Genomic DNA, 18,446 nt, shown 5'->3' with positions numbered 1-18,446 from the left:
GCCCCCCGGCGCTGTGCCTTTATAAACGTCGGCGCGTCGTTTCTTTACGTCTCTTGAGTCTTGATCGCGTTTGGATTCACAGCGATCATTCGCACCACATCATCAGTAACTGCGACATCACAGGTAAACGCGTTCATGATATTCGTTGAATTACACGACGCATGTGAATGTAACTCGAATGTAAATTGTTCGGCGGTTTTATTCACGCGCTGTTTTTGGTCTTCGTTATTCGACTTGCACGCTGTTTAAAATGGCGACGCCGCACGAGCTCGACATCCTCAAGTCCTCCATATTATTCCGCGCAAGATATTTTGCTCGACGAATTCAACGTAGTGTTTAGTTTAAATGCTTCAAATGTGACGCCATCGTACGCGTGTGATGTTATTTGTCGTTTTTCGCGATCGTCCGCGTGTGTTAAAAACGCGTCTTTTGTTTGACCTACTTTTTGCTCGACTCGAGGAACCCGCGCGATTCTGTCCCACAGGTTTCATTTCATGTAACGACGAAATGCATGCGCACAAAAGAAAGATTACGTCACAAAATCAGACCAGCACGGCTTATTTTTATTTAATTATTTTATCCGGAGGTTTATGTGTGTTTGTGTAGCAAATGTTCCTAAGCGTTGAATAATGACGCGGTAAAGTGTTTAACGGAGTTTGTGCTGTTATTTCCTGCGTGTTTGTGTAGATCGGACACGATGTCTGATGAAGGGAAACTGTTTATCGGCGGCTTGAGTTTCGATACCACCGAACAGTCGCTAGAGGACGCCTTCTCCAAATATGGAGTCATCACCAACGGTGAGTTCCGGCTCTCTCGGCCAATCACATGCGACTATTGTTGTTTGTGATTTGCATAATGAGCCTGTTTGTGTCCTGCTCTTTATAGTTCACGTGGCCAGGAACCGAGAAACAAACAAATCTCGCGGCTTTGGGTTCGTGACCTTTGAGAATCCCGATGATGCTAAAGACGCTCTGGAGGGAATGAACGGAAAGGTTTGTCTCAAATATTCATTTCCTCAATCCAAGATGGTTTATTTTGAACGCGTGTCTGAACATTCTTCCTCCGTGTACAGTCTGTGGACGGGCGGACGATCCGTGTGGATGAGGCCGGTAAAGGTGGTGGCGGCGGCGGTGGCCGATCCGGTGGAGGATCTTACAGAGGTGGCGGAGGAAGAGGGGGAGGAGGAGGATACTTCAGAGGTGGTCGAGGTAGAGGAGGTCCGTCTCTATTTCATGCTGTTTGACCGTGTGTGTGTGAGAAGGACTTTACTCACGCTTGTATTCTGAAGGTGGTGGTGGTGGTGGCTATGGAGGTGGCGGAGACCGTGGATACGGGGGCGGTGACCGCAGTTATGGAAGCGACCGGAGCTACGGTGGTGGCGGAGGATACAAGAGCGGCGGTGGCGGAGGGGGCGGCGGCTACAGCAGAGACCGGTGAGTGTTTGTGTGCTGAACGTGAAAGACTAGTTCAGTTTGTTTTTATTTTGCACATGTCACGTGATCAACTTCACCTGTCTGGAGACCAATTGGAACACAATAGTGCTTACATTTGTCTAACTTTGTATCTATTTGCATATAGTTTGTGTTTAAGTGTTTCTTTTGTTGTTGCAGGAGTTCAGGTTATGGCGACCGGGGTGGATCATACAGAGACAGTTATGAATAGTTATGGTATGTATTCAATCTTCTCCATACAAGCATGTAGCCTTCCCCTCTGTACACCATAGACCAGTGACACGGGTTTATCTAGATCTGCCGGATGAATAGCAGTGTTTAGATGGCGCCTCCCCATTTTCATGATGCAGTCATAAAAGCTAAGTGCCGTTTTAGGAATGGGTGGGGTTTTGATTAGAGGGTCAAAGCTCTCGTTTTAATATGGAAATCGGGCAGCTCAGAGTCCTTGATTCTCAGACACCAGAAGCCTTGTTGCACGGCCTTCGTTTGACCTCCGGCCTTTCTGACCTGTCCTTCAGTCTTTCATTTCTAGTTTGGGTTTGATGTAGACGCTTAGCAGAGGTCATGACTGTGTAAACGTGTTGCGATGCTTGCGTGTCCTCATGTGTCATCATTCCTCCTCAGCTGTACGTGAGTAAAACCCAAGATCCTGTCACGCTGCCGGATGCGTGTTTCTAAAGGGCACCACCATCTGTTCTTGGATCTGTCTTATGTTTCTCTTGTGTTCATGTGTTTGAGGGAGATGCGACTCTTTCTATTGGCTGTGAATGAGTTTTAAACCTGATGATGCTTTTTTTCCTCTCAGTCCCTTTTTTTGCTCCGAGCTGAAATCTCCCGGAAGTTTTTTCTTTTTTAATAGTTTTTAAGGGATACACGTGTTACTATCAGTGGAGTCACTGTGATTTCTGTAGATAAAGGACTCATTTTCATAGAAGCAAGGTCATAAATTCTCAAATGTCCAGTATCCAAAAAGTGAATTCTTTTCAGACTGGTGACCGCTGCTGGAGCGTCTGGAGCACTGGTGCGGTTGGGTTTCTCGGCCCGAGGTATCTCTCCTCTCTCTGCTCCACGGCTGCATTTTAATGTTCTAATGATGGACTCTTGACAAATATATTCCTCATTTGCTTCAAAACATTGTAAATCGTTCACTCTTAAAACTGGGGGGAACTTGTGCTCCTGTCTTTGTATCAAAATTTGACTCATTCTTTTCTTTTTTATTTTGGCTTCATGGAGCCCTATTAAACGAAACAATTTGTTCAAATGCTCTGAATTCTGTGGTGCCTTTCAAAAGTATGTAGATCATGATGGAAGCTATATTGAGACTAAAGTAGGGCTGCAACAACCAATTGATTTTGACGTTTGTTAACTGACGTCACTTGCGTGCTGTGCAGTTAAAGCTCATCGTCTTCCACTTTAAAATGTCCGTTTTAGATTAACCTCTGTGCACAATTTTAGTTGAGACTCGTCTCATGCATGAGTCTCTTCAAGCTGCACAGTATTGCGTTAAAGGTTTTTTTAGATCAAAGTTAAAGCTTGTATTCGTTTAGCAAAATATGCTAAATACCCTGTTTTGGGTGTTTCATTTACTTGAGGACTGTCGTTACGTACATGGGAGTATCTGTCCTTGGGGTTTTTGGCTTACATTTAGGATTACTTTTACTGTGCTCAACTACATCTGAATGATAACTCTTCGTCCACAACATTTTTGGGAGAAGGCAGTTCCATTGTGTATACTACCATTGCAACATCTAATTAAACTCATCCGTGATAAGTCGTTAGTTGCAGCCATAATCTAAAGTGCTCTCAGGTGTTATGGGCTCTTTTCATCCCTAAATGAAAGTGCATGAAGTTCTTTTTGACATAGGCGCATATGCTGTGGAAAGAAATGTTGCTAGTTTATCGACGTAAAGCAAAAAGTGAAGGGGAAACGCGTGCATGTCAAATGTGCACTTTCAATTGTAATAACGGTTCATCTTTTTAAATGAGAAAACAAGCGGTGCTGGTTTGTCAGTTATCTTTGCTAAGAGTGCTAATAATTCTGATCAAGACATCTATGAAAGTCTAATGTTTACATTGTTAGAAATACTCATAATGCTCGTCGTCGTGCACAAAAGAAAATGTAAATCTGACGCTAACCCAACACACTTGACCATCAGCAACATTTAAACTGCCGGTGCTCAAGAGATGAGAAGAGACTAAATGTAATGCTTCGTTGTATCCAAGCACTGTGGTTTTCCTCAAACGAACACGTCCTGGGATCTTGTGACGTGTTTCATCTGCTCAAGTGATGCTCAGAAAAAGCCGCTGCTTCTCTCTCTCTGGGCTCATGTTCATGAATGGAGATACAATAGTCCTGTGTCCGTGAGGTAATCTTCATTTGTTCTCCTGTTCATTTCTTCAAACTGTTACTGAATTACACCATTGCTCACTGGCATCAGATGATATTGTTGTACAGTCAAATGTGCACCTGCGCCCGAGTCTCCACCTGTTTATTTTTGCTGACGTGGGACGTCAGAGACTTAAATTCCCAGTTCAGATTTGAAACCCATGTGATCAGTCTAGACTTCCACATTAAGATCCTCCTCACCAGTCGCTCTACCGTTTGCTATTCATGAATGCAGTCGAGATCCAAACACATTACTGTAACTACTGCTGCTACATTCTGTATTAACTGTGATTCTTGACGTTGTATGTTTTCTCATTTTAATCTTGTTCCTTTGATTTGTTTAGGTTAAGTTCTTATTGAAAGCTGCGTGGAGAACGTCAAAGCTTCAAAGATGTTCAGCCTCAAAAATCAAGTCTGAGGTTTGTGTTTTGGACTTTCCTACGGATGTTCTTTCAATGTGTGAACGCTTGAAGGTGTGATGTGATGTGTTTTTATCTGTCAGATGTTTCAGAAGATCTTTCGCACAGACTGTGAAGAGGAAAACCAATGAAGTCGATTCTCTCAGTAAATGTTGCCTTGTCAATAACGTGATGTGATCGTTCGTGAGGAACATCGGAGTTTCAAAACATGTTGGTTTATAGAATATTGTGGAGAAGAAAATCAAATCAGCAGTCATGCTACACGTGGATTGTTTTTTATTCACTTTGCATTTAAATCTGTTAAACTAACCAGTCAACACAGGTGACTAAAGTTTTGGAAGAGCAACCGCCATATTCATAATATTGAATAAAACACAAGTTGGATTGTCTCTACTCGTTGTCTTCTGAGAATCAATTCTAATGTTTGTGTGTGAAATAATAAGAGTTTCCAGCCATCACAGTTGAACGAGACACTCTGTCCCAGTAAACTTTGGCAGGTTCAGCTGGTATTTCTTCTGGATGTCGTAAGGCAGGAAGCGTCCGGCCAGAAAGTGATGTCCAGAGAAAGTGTGAGCGCACGTCTTTGGTGTCATGAGAGAGATGAGAAGAGACGGATTGATGTGGTCCACACTGTCCTCATGTTCCCAACCTGCAGTCACAGACACTTCAAATCATTTTATGATGTTCTGCAAACTCCGTAGCCTTCAGTCTATAGACTTAACATTGAGTTTAGTGTGTGAATCTGTCAACATTACACAACAGTGTATTTCATTCAGCAAAAGCTGTAAGCATCTGATCTAAATATCACATTTTCTTTTAGAAATCTAGGGGCTGTTTCATAAAAGTCGCGAGATAAGATCCGTAACTAGATGAATGGCTTTCACAAAGGTCCAGTTCACGCGGGACTGTTATACAGATTAAAGCGCGCAGCAGCCAGAAGTGCTACAGCTATGAAAATATCGCCATAGAATCACAATACATTACATTAGCAAACACATAAACAACCGCGCAACTACAATCAAATGTGCGCATGCCCAGTAGATCAAATCGATCCGCTTAGGAGAGGAGAGCGGTGATTGGTGCTTTTCTTCTTCTGTTGTGTTTGACGGCGGTTGGTGCAGTACCGCCACCTTCTGCTAAACATGTAAACATTTTAAAAGATAAAAGTCCGAAACGATCAAAGGTAAAACCAGTATATTGGCAAGACATTCTCAATGCATGCAGCACGAAGAAAGCGTTCAAATGTATTCATATAGCCTATTTTAATACAACTGAAGAGTTTGGTTAACTCCATTCTTTACATTTTCAAAAATCATGTTTTTATTGTGTTGGAGGTTTTATGGCTTGAATCAAAACAACCCAACTGTAGTTTGATTGATATTAATCGGAATGCACAACAAAAAACAAACTCTTCAAATAAATACAATTGATTCGACCAGTAAGCAAGGATAAGGGTTATTAAATTATATTCTACAAAAATATAAAACCTACATTTCACTGTTTTTATAAAATGTACAACAATACTGCGCTGTGTCAATGTCGTTGTTACCATTAGATTCCAGCAATGGTATAATGTGCAGTTATAACTATATCTGAGCCTCGCATAACAAGCAGAAACTCTGTGAGTTTAAAGCACTGATTTATTGTTAATAAACAGAGTTTCAATTCAGAGTAATGTGTCTGTTTATGTTCACAGAGATTTACGGTACAGTCATCACTGTTTGTACTGTGTGGAGGACACGGACTGGGACAGAGGGTCATTACCCTAACCTTAAGTCATTACAACAAAATGCCAAGAGCATCCCATCAAAAAATGATTCCTGTTCCTACAGAATAATGCAAAAACAGATGTATGACAAAAGACACTATATTGATTTATTATTGTGGTCTATTGTGATTTCTTTACATTTTAATTTATAATGTTGAATAAAGTGATATAATATTACATCATGACAGCGAATCAGTGATAATATCATCACATTACTGTGGGTCAACTTGTTAACTGACCTCTAGTTAAGCATCAACTAAGGCTTAGCCTGAGTTGCCAATGCCATAGTAACTGAGTTTGAACTATTTTAAGTTTGCTTTATGAAACCGGATCGACCGACAATAAGTCAAATTTACCAAAATAAGCCTGACTTATTTCATAATCTTGTTTTATGGAACAGCCCTCCGCTCCAATAAATGGACACTGAAGTTTTTTACAGTGAAGCATGCCAGAGTCGTGTAAAACTACAGGAATAAACTGACGGTTAGTATGTGTGTACGTGTGGTGACCTGAGGGAATATCGAGGCTGACGATGGGAACTTTGACACTCCGCAGCACGTGCAGAACGCTTGTGAGTGTCTCGCTGACATCCGTCGGTTCTGCTTCTGAGCCCAGAACAGCATCCACAACCAGATTATAGGCATCATTAACCAACTGAACCTTAAACAACAACCACAGGACACCAAACATGTCACACTCATGTTTTCTATTACTTTTTAAAGACTAAAATGTCTTGTGCACAACAAAAAAGCTTTTAAAACTACAAATAAGATCATCCGCTTGTGTAGTAAAGTAAATATACTTTAAATGACAAAAGTTTTCTTGACAACAGACAGAAACGTATTTGGTCATTACATGTACCTTTTTGATTGAGATAGAGGCTACTTAAAGTATAATGATGCGAAATTGCCTTCAATTGAATACACTACCGATCAAAAGTTTTAGAACACTTATAGTATACTCACTTCATATGTTTTCCACATTTTAGAAAAATAGTAAGCTCATCAAAACAATAACACAAAGGGAACAATAAGGAGCATGTTGTGACCGTAAATAAAGTATAAGCATCTTTAATGTCCTCATGGTTTGCGTAATATGTGCATTATTGATTATTATTCTTTTGTCACTAAGATGTTTTTTGAACAATATTCACAGCAATCCGATCGATTCTGAGCTCTTATTAGCTGCTCCATTTTCATTATTAAGTCAAAATCATCTGCATTTAAAAATTAAGAGGTTGTTCACTGCGATGCCACAAAGAACCATTCAGTCAAAGAACCATCTCATTCTTAGTTTTTTATATAATCTAAATACATGTCTTATTGCATATTAGTTTATAATAAGGTTATTTTTGCACAATTTTATTTCCGTCTATGAAACTCATTTCAGACATTGAAGCATACACCTTCAGATGAAAACCTTTTAAAGACAATGAGAAACATTGTGTTCTAAAACTTTTGCAGTGTACTCCATTTGTCTGATGTCAAGTTCACTTAAAGAAACATACACGTATAAATAAACGAATACATCTAAAACTAGAAGTAGTTTACCGAGAGTGTACTTTAAAGTGTACTCTCTTAAACTCAAAATGTGCTATATTTATATTGAACTATGAGTAGGCCATACAAGTTCAAGTGTAGTGGCAGTACAAATAAAGGCTAAAGAAGTTTTACTGTACTAGGATATTTATATTGGACATAATGTGTCCTTAAATACGTACTTGAACCTCACTAAAGTAAACTTAATAGAATAAAGCGGCTCATTTATTTGCCATGACGTCACCTCTGTGGGCAGATAAGACAGAGAGGGAAGGTCCATCTTCTCACACTGCACTGTGAGGTTCTGCTGTAAAGCGTCTCGTGAGCGTGTGGGACGGAACACAGTCGGGATATAATCCTGTATAAAGACACATCAGCTCGATCACACCAAACCAAACACTCATGACGTGAGACAATGAAACGTATCCGTGACTCACAAATAGATGTAAATATCTGGCGCACACCAGGCCGACACAGCCGTTGTGACCCGGACCACAGATCACCAGCACTGTCGGCTGATGCTTCCCCAGAGAGGACAGCGGATAAACCTGCAGGAGCATCACACATCGCATCATGACATCACATCAGGATTTCTCATTCTGAAAATATTTGCAGACCTTTGTGATGGCAACTGCACACGCGTGACCCAATATCTCTGCCAACTGATCCCATCCAAAGCCATAATCCCTTAGCAACTCCGTCTCCATGGTTACCGCCTCCTCTTTGCTGAAAAAGAAATAAATGACAGTCAAGGGAACTTTATTAAACATTACTGATGTGAAATACTTGATCTGTTTAGGATTGAACACAGCGGATCCATTTGACCTTTAGCTCATCTGGTTCCCGCTCAGCAGTTCCTGATCTCATGTGGAATATTGATCTAACAACAGAATGCTCGACCCAGGCGTCACATTTAAAACGTCTTGAAAACAAAAGTGTCAATATGATATAAATGTATTCAATATGAATTTATTTCTTCTACACCTTTACAGTCAATACATGTTCATATAAACACTAAACATAAGGAAATAATAAAAGAATTGAACACGCAATAAATAATCTCATCAGCAGACTGATAATGAACTCTAAAGACATTCTGTGTTTACATGACATCATCACGTCTGCTTAAAACGTCACATTTCAGGTTATGTTTCACACTTATCTTTATTTTGGACTGATATTAACAGCTGAAATGATCAAATCCTCTAGGAGTAAGGAGACACTCGTTTTTATGTACTTGCTCAAAAACAGATTTTTCTTTTTGATCCAAACGTTTTTGTTAATTGCAACTTTAACCTCCAGTCAAGAAATACATGGAAACACAATAGAGCACATCAGAAGTGTGGATCTGTACCTGAGATATCGCAGCGCCGACACACACTCTTGACTCATCTTCACCGGTAGAATTAATTCACTTCTGCTTCAGATGCTGAAACTGACACGGACTCACAAAACCTCAACAGCAGGAGCACCCTGATCATTGGAGTGGGCGGAGCCTGAATACTGACACTATACTGCTAGTATCTCTCCTCTGTAACACATACTACAGAAACATTCGAGAGTGTTCTACGGTTATATTACTGTTAACAGACCCAAACCTGAAAGTTTTAACATTACAAAATAAAAAGTGGTATTTTCATGTGAAAGGTTCAAATCAAACATTTCATAGATTGGTTATGTACACAACCGAGTGCTGAAATGAAGCCGTTCTAGTGATTTTATTGCTTATTCAGCTAATAAAGTAATGTGTGGGTTTATGTGCAGTAAATGTCAATGAAAAGCTACAGGATTAAACAAATATAATCGTACAGAGTGCGCAGTAAAGTACAGCAGAACAACAAAAGAAAAGACACAAGAACATCAAGTAAAGAAAAGATATTTATTATTTAACATTTACAACATGAACAGTGTGTTCATCATGTCTCGTATCAGTCGGAACAGATGACGCTGAACGCCGGGCATGCTGGGATAGCTGCTGTCTGTCTACACATACCAGAGGAAACCAAACTTCTTATGGAGCAACTGCTCTCGAGGTCGAAGGTTATAGAGCTCTTCTGTGAAGGGTGTGACCCAGCGATCTGTGTGGAACATGTTCTCACCCACCTACACAAACCCACAGATGACATTTCAGCACACTTTACAAACATATAGACACGTTACATGTATTATTAGTCATATATATACTGTATATTAGAACTCAGTGTTTACAGAACCTTCCAGTCAGGAACGCTCTTCATGATGACAGCTTCCTCCTCCAGGTTCTCACGCAACATCCGCAACGTACTGGAAAAGAGCCACAGGCACAAATGTGAAAGCGTACCTCATATACATCTGGGGTCACGTCATTCATTTAAACATGCCATCAGACGTATAAAAGAGTTCTGTTGATCAGCGCTCATCCGTGCATGAGTTCACCTGCGGTCCTGCTCGGCCTGAAGCAGCGGGAGTAAAGCGATCCGAGCCTCCAGATCCTCGATGTGCAGACGTCTGTCACAGAATGAAGAAATCAGTCACAGACTCACAGAGAATCATCTGAAGTCTTCAACACTCTCACCTTCTCTCTCGGTTCCATTTAAAAAGCCTCCAGTATCCAAACACCATGATGCCGATTCCAATGCCAAACATACTGTAACCTGAAAACAGCACAATAGACACAAGTGCTGTAAACACACACACACACACCTTCCCAAAACCTTTGTATGTTACTCCGTGTGTGTGTTATAGCTTCACTCTTTACATGTTCGCTTAATGTCCGAATACAGTGTGTGGTCACAAGAGGTCAACACGTGTTCTGTGCCTTTAATGTTCATTTATAACAGTGATGAGTTGTGTGACTGTCCTGGTGTTCTCACAACACGCGACAACATCCGCTTTGCTTTAATAATAAAGCGACAGACTCACTGATCGAGTGTTTGTTTCATCTACAAGGACAACACCTAAACGTCAGATAAACAGTCCGCAGATGTTTAAAACACATTTGAATGTTCACTTGATGTTTATTGTGACCGGCGGTCGGTTCAGTGCTTCTGACATGATAAAGAATCCACAGAATGTTCACTCGGTGTGTTTGGTAAAGAATGACATTATAACGGCACGTACCGGAAAGACCCCGGCGCGGTAGATTTCTGCGGTAGTCGATCGGCCCGTATCCTCCCGGCGGAGGCATGTCCTGCTTCACCTTGGACGCCGCCATCTTCCCGCACTGACCGCGGCTCTCGGTGACTCTTCTTCGGCTGCGATCGACTCTTGTGTGCGGCGAGCGGCGCGGCCCTCTAGCGCCCCCACACGACTGTGGTCAAACAGTGTAGTTACGTCATTTCTTTGATTATATTCCTTTTTCATAAATTCTGTAGAGGCGATATTTATAAATGCATCATATTTCACTCGCTAATGTATGTTGTTGATGTAAATTAATCTGTTGATTTATTCCTCGGGCTTTGCTTTAAAACATCTTCGTGTTGCTGAATAAACCAAATGAGTAAATAACACCGACCTGTATTTTATTATAATGATTGTTATTAGGACATAGAAACGTGTACAGTATTAGCACACAAATAACAATATATTTCTGTGGCCAGTTAGAAATGTTTATCATTGGTTAAGTGGTGAAATGTATTAAAGATGATGGAATTGAGATTATAAACTGAATGTCACAGAAGATCCTTTTCATACATATAAATATAAAAGCCTGAACAACAAGAAAACCAGCTGCTTCTGACAGATTGAAGATTTTATTGTGGGACCTGTGAAGAAAAAGAAATCTAACATCCCTTTATACATATATGACTGCAGAGAGATGTCTCATGTTTAGATCCATCAGCTCATCAAATAATAATAAAGTCTTATGAGTGAAATCAACACTGAATCTGTTTTATATGAAACTTCTAGTCTAATAATGTTGTCTGTAAACATTTACAGTTTTAACAGACCTGACCAGAGAAAGTAATACATCAAACATTCAGAGGTTAATATCACCAATAAAGCATTTAATGAAATAAAACGGATGTTTGGACAACATTTACAAAAATCATAATAAATGACACATACGTATGCTCAACAAATAATACCAATCGAACAAAACAAAAAGGCCACGAGCAAACTGAATCTGTGTGTTATTAGCAATCTTACATGTCAAGAACAGAAGCGTTAGAGCTCGTGCAGAGCATCTGCAGCATTGACCTTCTCCTGATCGCATGTTTACCGTCACATCATTCACATGAGCGTCAGCGCCGGTTCAGAGTGTTCTGATGCTCCGTCATCTTCATTCATGAGATCAAGTTTTCATTTCCATTCAATCAAACCTGAAATGAGCCACACTGCTCTCAAACGATGCGTTGAAAAACGTTGAGCAGAATGAAATCTTTATTATACTTGAATCTTTAAATTGAAATTTATAGAATAGCAGTTCTGAGCGGATGTGACTTTCACTTCCAGACGTTTGCTGTCTGTGAGACGGAGCGTGACGGGATCATGTCCAAGAGATATTCTCTCTGACGCTCCACTGATGATGAAGAACTCTTCTGAACAGACAAACTGGGGTTGACATAGGCCATCGTCACACCTGTGACACGCACAACATGAGAGAACACGGCAGACTTCAGTCATGTGATCTCACGTGTAAACAATAACACGGCTTCTCATTACTGAAGTTCAGATCGACTTCATCTGCAGGTTTATATGAATCACAAATCAAGTTCAACAATCCTGCGTGTGGAATATTAGAGAAGGAAACTGCCGTTCGTGCCACAGACCTGCACTGGTTCATAATGATCTGATAGTGTCTTCTGTCCTCACACAAATAAACATCATTTCATTTGTTTAATAATCAATGACTCCTCGTGCCGTATGCTTACCCGGCCTGCTGACCAGCGCTGCGGCCGCCACGGCGTTCTGCAGCTGAGAGGACGGCGAGAAGGAGTGAGGAATTCTGCGCATCGCTGCCACGGACTGCTGCCCGCTGCGAGAGATCTGCACCGGACAACAAAACACACATCAACATCATCTCAGGTCACTTCTAACACAGATGACGTGTGTGGTGATGTAAATGAGTATATCACTGGAGGTCACCAAACTTTTTTAACCCGGTACCCTACTAGATGGGGAGACCCACCAAACATTCATTCTCTTTTAGTAGACTAGTTTTTATTTTTACACGTAATTGCAATATGATGTCAAACTGTCTCAATTCTGTATCCTTCATAAAAACATCTAAATCAAACTTACATTACATTTACAGTGACATTCAATCATTCAGCAGACGCTTTTATCCAATTCCCTATCCCATCGTTTGGTGATTTTACACATCATCAAAAGTCACCTGTTTGATGGTGGCAGGGTGACGTGTGATTGGCTGACTGGATCTGGCGTGTGACTGTTGTTTGATGGGATCAACCTTCATCCCGTGAGCTGATGATGATGTAGAAACGGTGGTCTGCTGTAGAATCTCTTGCTCCTGTTGAAGAGCTTTGACAAACGCCGCCTTCAGACGATTGGTGTGCTCGGCCTTTACAACCTTCTTCTGATTGGAGGACATGCACTGCTCACACATGATAGCGCCACCCTTGTCTTTGCGCCAGCGACTGGTGAAGTCAGTTTGACACTGACAGCAGCAGTAGGGCTCTTGAGCGGAGCCCACCAACCCGCCGCAAACACCCTCTTTACCTGACAAACATTTACATTTACATTTATTCATTTGGCAGACGCTTTTAAGCGACTTATAAGTAGTTTTTTACAGTGGCACATTACTGCAGAGCAATCAGGGGTAAGGTGTCTTGCTCAAGGGCACTTCAGTCATGACCTGCTGGCACTGAGCAACCTTCAGCAACCTTCTGATCACAAGCCCAACTCTCTAACCATAAGGCCACAGCTGACCCCCAAACACACACACAAGATTTTAACAAGATGCATTCAGTTGTCCAGGTCACCAAAAGCGCACACACCAACACACACAACCGCATACACACAACGTAAACGACAAACACACATAGACACCCGCACACGACGTTCACACACATACACCCGCACACGACATACACACACACCCGCACAAACACACCACACACACACACCCGCACAAACACACCACACACACCCGCACACACACACCGCAAACACTCGCAAACGACAAACACACGCACACGACATATACACCCGCACACAACATACACACACATACACCCGCACACAACATACACACGCACATGACATACACACACATACACCCGCACACGACATACACACACACACACACCCGCTCAAACAAACCCGCACACACACAACGCAAACGACAAACACACGCACACGACACACCCGCATACGACATACACACACACAACATAAACTCACACGCACATGACATAAATGCACACACACGTGTTTTGCAGTATCATCCAGTGGTGAGCTGTACCTCGGCCCAGAGAATCCAGAATGTTCTGCACCACCTCCTCCAGTCCAAGCAGATAAATGAACTCATTATTTGCGGCTGAAGGCAGAAAGTTGAATTGGGCCGACAGTGGTTTGGGTGAAGGAATCTCCAGCAGTGTTTTCTCCAGCTGTTTGCGAAGAGCCAGTTTGGCCGCCGCCTGTCGACTGGCAGGAGAATCGCTCACATTCGCTGGCTTGAGGTTTGCAGCAGAGGACTGTGGGAACATGAAGCATGGTCACATTCTGATATCTGATAAAGATTTTTACATCACAGGAGTATTTGTCACCTGACTGATGCTGAGCAGCAGACCGCCGTTAGGAGCGTTTGTTACTCGTATGAGGCCCGGCTGAATGATCTTATGACTCTGGACGTTAGGAGCCAGCAGCAGTGCAGGTGTTGAACTGGACATCTGTTGTGTTGAGGCCTGTGGAGGAACATCATCATCATCACAGTCTTCAGTGTGTGTGTGTGTGTGTTTGTGTGTGTGCGCTCACATGAGCTCCTCGGACCAGCGGAGGCATCATCATCTGCGATCCGGCTTTAGACATCTGACCGCCGCGCACCAGCGGAGGAAGAGTCGCTGAAGAACGGCCAGATATCACCTGATGAAGGGTATTCATCATCAGCATCACTCCTCATTCTTACACACATGATCATATGGTGTTTATTATTTCCTGACGAGTTTCAAGATCTGAAGATGCATGCGTGTGATGTGTCATGATGAGAGTGTTGTGTGTGCGACAGGTGATGTTGTGTTGCATGCGTGAGTTGCATCCGTTTGACACGGTCAATCACCAGATACTTCTAGCAACCCTGTCATCATTAGGAATCTCAGGCTCTGCTCTCCGCTGGTTCAAATCCTACATCTCCGGCAGATCCTTCAGGGTGTCATGGAGGGGCTCGCTGTCGACTGCTCACCACATGATCACTGGGGTCCCTCAGGGATCGGTCCTTGGACAGCTGCTTTTTCGCATCTACATCACATCCTTAGGACCCATCATACGGGCACACAGCGTCTCGTATCACTGTTATGCTGATGACACCCAGATCTACATCTCTTTCATCCAGACAATACCACTGTAGCTGCTCGCATAACAGCCTGCCTAGATGACATCTCAGCTTGGATGAAAGGGCATCACCTCCAGCTGAACCTGGCCAATAAGCCTTATTCAACATTCGCAAGGTTAGACCCTATCTCACTGAGCATGCGGCACAACTTGTCCAGGCCCTGGTCATCTCAAGATTGGACTACTGCAATGCTCTCCTTGCTGGTCTTCCTGCAAAGGCTATCAAACCACTTCAGCTGGTTCAAAATGCAGCTGCACGCCTCATCTTCCAACAGCCCAAAAGGGCTCATGTGACACCACTTTTCATCTCTCTCCACTGGCTACCGGTTGAAGCCCGGATCAGATTCAAGTCACTGATGTTTGCCTACATGACTATCACTGGATCTGGACCGGCTTACTTTCACACCCTACTACACTTCGACACCCCATCAAGAACCTTCACACCCTACTACACCCCATCAAGAACCTTCACACCCTACTACACTCCTACACCCCACCAAGAACCTTCACACCCTACTACACTACTACACCCCATCAAGAACCTTCACACCCTACTACATTCCTACACCCCATCAAGAACCTTCACACCCTCCTACACTCCTACACCCCATCAAGAACCTTCACACCCTACTACACTCCTACACCCCATCAAGAACCTTCACACCCTCCTACACCCCATCAAGAACCTTCGCCCCCTCCTATACTCCTACACCCCATCAAGAACCTTCACACCCTACTACACCCCATCAAGAACCTTCACACCCTACTACACTACTACACCCCATCAAGAAGCTTCACACCCTACTACATTCCTACACCCCATCAAGAACCTTCACACCCTCCTACACTCCTACACCCCATCAAGAACCTTCACAGCCTACTACACTCCTACACACCATCAAGAACCTTCACACCCTCCTACACTCCTACACCCCATCAAGAACCTTCACACCCTACTACACTCCTACACCCCATCAAGAACCTTCACACCCTCCTACACTCCTACACCCCATCAAGAACCTTCACACCCTCCTACACTCCTACACCCCATCAAGAACCTTCACACCCTACTACACTCCTACACCCCATCAAGAACCTTCACACCCTACTACACTCCTACACCCCATCAAGAACCTTCACACCCTCCTACACTCCTACACCCCATCAAGAACCTTCACACCCTACTACACTCCTACACCCCATCAAGAACCTTCACACCCTACTACACTCCTACACCCCATCAAGAACCTTCACAGCCTACTACACTCCTACACACCATCAAGAACCTTCACACCCTCCTACACCCCTACACACCATCAAGAACCTTCACATCCTACTACACCCCATCAAGAACCTTCACACCCTCCTACACCCCATCAAGAACCTTCGCCCCCTCCTATACTCCTACACCCCATCAAGAACCTTCACACCCTCCTACACCCCATCAAGAACCTTCGCCCCCTCCTATACTCCTACACCCCATCAAGAACCTTCACACCCTACTACACTCCTACACCCCATCAAGAACCTTCACACCCTCCTACACCCCATCAAGAACCTTCGCCCCCTCCTATACTCCTACACCCCATCAAGAACCTTCACACCCTACTACACTCCTACACCCCATCAAGAACCTTCACACCCTACTACACTCCTACACCCCATCAAGAACCTTCACACCCTACTACACTCCTACACCCCATCAAGAACCTTCACACCCTCCTACACTCCTACACTCCATCAAGAACCTTCACACCCTACTACACTCCTACACCCCATCAAGAACCTTCACACCCTACTACACTCCTACACCCCATCAAGAACCTTCACACCCTACTACACTCCTACACCCTATCAAGAACCTTCACACCCTACTACAGTCCTAAACCCCATCAAGAACCTTCACACCCTCCTACACCCCATCAAGAACCTTCACACCCTACTACACTCCTACACCCCACCAAGAACCTTCACACCCTACTACACTCCTACACCCCATCAAGAACCTTCACACCCTCCTACACCCCATCAAGAACCTTCACACCCTACTACACTCCTACACCCCATCAAGAACCTTCACACCCTCCTACACTCCTAAACCCCATCAAGAACCTTCACACACTACTACATTCCTACACCCCATCAAGAACCTTCACACCCTCCTACACTCCTAAACCCCATCAAGAACCTTCACACCCTACTACACTCCTACACCCCATCAAGAACCTTCACACCCTACTACACTCCTACACCCCATCAAGAACCTTCACACCCTACTACACTCCTACACCCCATCAAGAACCTTCACACCCTCCTACACCCCATCAAGAACCTTCGCCCCCTCCTATACTCCTACACCCCATCAAGAACCTTCACACCCTACTACACTCCTACACCCCATCAAGTACCTTCACACTCTCCTACAATCCATCAAGAACCTTCACACCCTACTACACTCCTACACCCCATCAAGAACCTTCACACCCTACTACACTCCTACACCCCATCAAGAACCTTCACACCCTACTACACTCCTACACCCCATCAAGAACCTTCACACCCTACTACACTCCTACACCCCATCAAGAACCTTCACACCCTACTACACCCCATCAAGAACCTTCACACCCTCCTACACCCCATCAAGAACCTTCACACCCTACTACACTCCTACACCCCATCAAGAACCTTCACACCCTCCTACACCCCATCAAGAACCTTCGCCCCCTCCTATACTCCTACACCCCATCAAGAACCTTCACACCCTACTACACTCCTACACCCCATCAAGAACCTTCACACCCTACTACACTCCTACACCCCATCAAGAACCTTCACACCCTACTACACTCCTACACCCCATCAAGAACCTTCACACCCTACTACACCCCATCAAGAACCTTCACACCCTCCTATACTCCTACACCCCATCAAGAACCTTCACACCCTACTACACCCCATCAAGAACCTTCACACCCTACTACACTCCTACACCCCATCAAGAACCATCACACCCTCCTACACTCATACACCCCATCAAGAACCTTCACACCCTACTACACTCCTACACCCCATCAAGAACCTTCACACTCTCCTACAATCCATCAAGAACCTTCACACCCTACTACACTCCTACACCCCATCAAGAACCTTCACACTCTCCTACACTCCATCAAGAACCCTGCGTTTAGCAAACCAGCGGCGTCTTAAAGTGCCTTCACATAAGGGCATTAAATCTTTTTACCGCTCATTCTCCTTCCTGGTGGAATATTCTTCCTAACTCGGTCCGGTCAACCACATCTCTCACAACCTTCAAAAACCTTTTTAAAACACACCTCTTCTGTGAATACCTGACAGACAAATGAAGATAAAAAGCACACTAACCCTCTCTCT

General features: G+C 43.5%; 4 protein-coding genes across 10 annotated transcripts in view; 1 reads left to right on the top strand and 3 right to left on the bottom strand.

Moving 5' to 3' along the window:
- cirbpa (cold inducible RNA binding protein a) lies at positions 1-4,649 on the top strand. 6 transcript variants are annotated; one of them, XR_013786404.1, is made up of 8 exons: positions 1-123; positions 688-797; positions 886-992; positions 1,073-1,208; positions 1,289-1,433; positions 1,611-1,667; positions 2,439-4,256; positions 4,340-4,649. XR_013786404.1 is itself a non-coding variant. In XM_079452382.1 (7 exons), the coding sequence occupies exons 2-6, from the start codon at positions 698-700 to the stop codon at positions 1,660-1,662; spliced, it is 540 nt and encodes a 179-aa protein (XP_079308508.1). In that variant the 5' UTR covers positions 1-123; positions 688-697; the 3' UTR covers positions 1,663-1,667; positions 2,076-2,713. The 6 variants fall into 6 exon arrangements, 3 of the variants coding, with proteins under 3 accessions (XP_079308508.1, XP_079308507.1, XP_079308506.1); XR_013786405.1 differs by having other exon boundaries at positions 5-123; positions 4,182-4,256; XR_013786406.1 differs by having other exon boundaries at positions 5-123; positions 1,073-1,217; positions 4,182-4,256.
- A 62-nt stretch (positions 4,650-4,711) lies between these two features.
- Positions 4,712-8,269, bottom strand: LOC306892462 (yjeF N-terminal domain-containing 3-like; the record flags this gene model as incomplete). The annotated part of the gene is made up of 5 exons (XM_079453589.1): positions 4,712-4,905; positions 6,534-6,684; positions 7,807-7,920; positions 8,000-8,110; positions 8,180-8,269. The coding sequence occupies 5 exons, from the start codon at positions 8,267-8,269 to the stop codon at positions 4,712-4,714; spliced, it is 660 nt and encodes a 219-aa protein (XP_079309715.1).
- Positions 8,270-9,422: 1,153 nt separating this feature from the next.
- On the bottom strand, positions 9,423-10,787 carry ndufa13 (NADH:ubiquinone oxidoreductase subunit A13). Its single transcript, XM_079452379.1, has 5 exons — positions 10,662-10,787; positions 10,117-10,195; positions 9,978-10,049; positions 9,776-9,845; positions 9,423-9,665 (listed from the first exon to the last, which is right to left on the bottom strand). Exons 1-5 carry the CDS (start codon positions 10,753-10,755, stop codon positions 9,546-9,548), a joined length of 435 nt encoding a protein of 144 aa, XP_079308505.1. The 5' UTR covers positions 10,756-10,787; the 3' UTR covers positions 9,423-9,545.
- A 259-nt stretch (positions 10,788-11,046) lies between these two features.
- LOC306891442 (transcriptional repressor p66-alpha) overlaps positions 11,047-18,446 on the bottom strand; it is a 17,539-nt gene continuing 10,139 nt past the window's right edge. The window contains exons 5-10 of one of the 2 annotated variants that reach the window (XM_079451686.1): positions 14,481-14,588; positions 14,273-14,410; positions 13,969-14,200; positions 12,880-13,223; positions 12,416-12,530; positions 11,047-12,123 (exon numbers count right to left, since the gene is read on the bottom strand). In XM_079451686.1, the coding sequence (XP_079307812.1) occupies positions 11,987-12,123; positions 12,416-12,530; positions 12,880-13,223; positions 13,969-14,200; positions 14,273-14,410; positions 14,481-14,588 (1,074 nt within the window). In that variant the 3' untranslated portion in view covers positions 11,047-11,986. The remainder of the gene's footprint in view (positions 12,124-12,415; positions 12,531-12,879; positions 13,224-13,968; positions 14,201-14,272; positions 14,411-14,480; positions 14,589-18,446) is intronic. The other variant, XM_079451687.1, reaches the window with a different exon arrangement.

The sequence above is a fragment of the Barbatula barbatula genome, assembly GCF_947034865.1.
Source record: "Barbatula barbatula genome assembly, chromosome: 3".
NCBI classification, from domain to species: Eukaryota; Metazoa; Chordata; class Actinopteri; order Cypriniformes; family Nemacheilidae; genus Barbatula; species Barbatula barbatula.
This window is presented reverse-complemented; position numbering and strand designations above follow the sequence as displayed.

What these genes read in the sequence shown, in the direction of transcription:
- ndufa13 (XM_079452379.1), bottom strand. Translation starts at nt 10,755, where the DNA reads ATGGCGGCGTCCAAGGTGAAGCAGGACATGCCTCCGCCGGGAGGATAC. An exon ending in ACCGCGCCGGGGTCTTTCCG is followed by an intron (nt 10,196 to 10,661) that starts GTACGTGCCGTT and finishes TGCTGTTTTCAG; the next exon opens with GTTACAGTATGTTTGGCATT. An exon ending in AAATGGAACCGAGAGAGAAG is followed by an intron (nt 10,050 to 10,116) that starts GTGAGAGTGTTG and finishes ATTCTGTGACAG; the next exon opens with ACGTCTGCACATCGAGGATC.
- cirbpa (XM_079452381.1), top strand. Translation starts at nt 698, where the DNA reads ATGTCTGATGAAGGGAAACTGTTTATCGGCGGCTTGAGTTTCGATACC. An exon ending in TGGAGGGAATGAACGGAAAG is followed by an intron (nt 993 to 1,072) that starts GTTTGTCTCAAA and finishes CTCCGTGTACAG; the next exon opens with TCTGTGGACGGGCGGACGAT. An exon ending in AGGTGGTCGAGGTAGAGGAG is followed by an intron (nt 1,218 to 1,288) that starts GTCCGTCTCTAT and finishes TGTATTCTGAAG; the next exon opens with GTGGTGGTGGTGGTGGCTAT.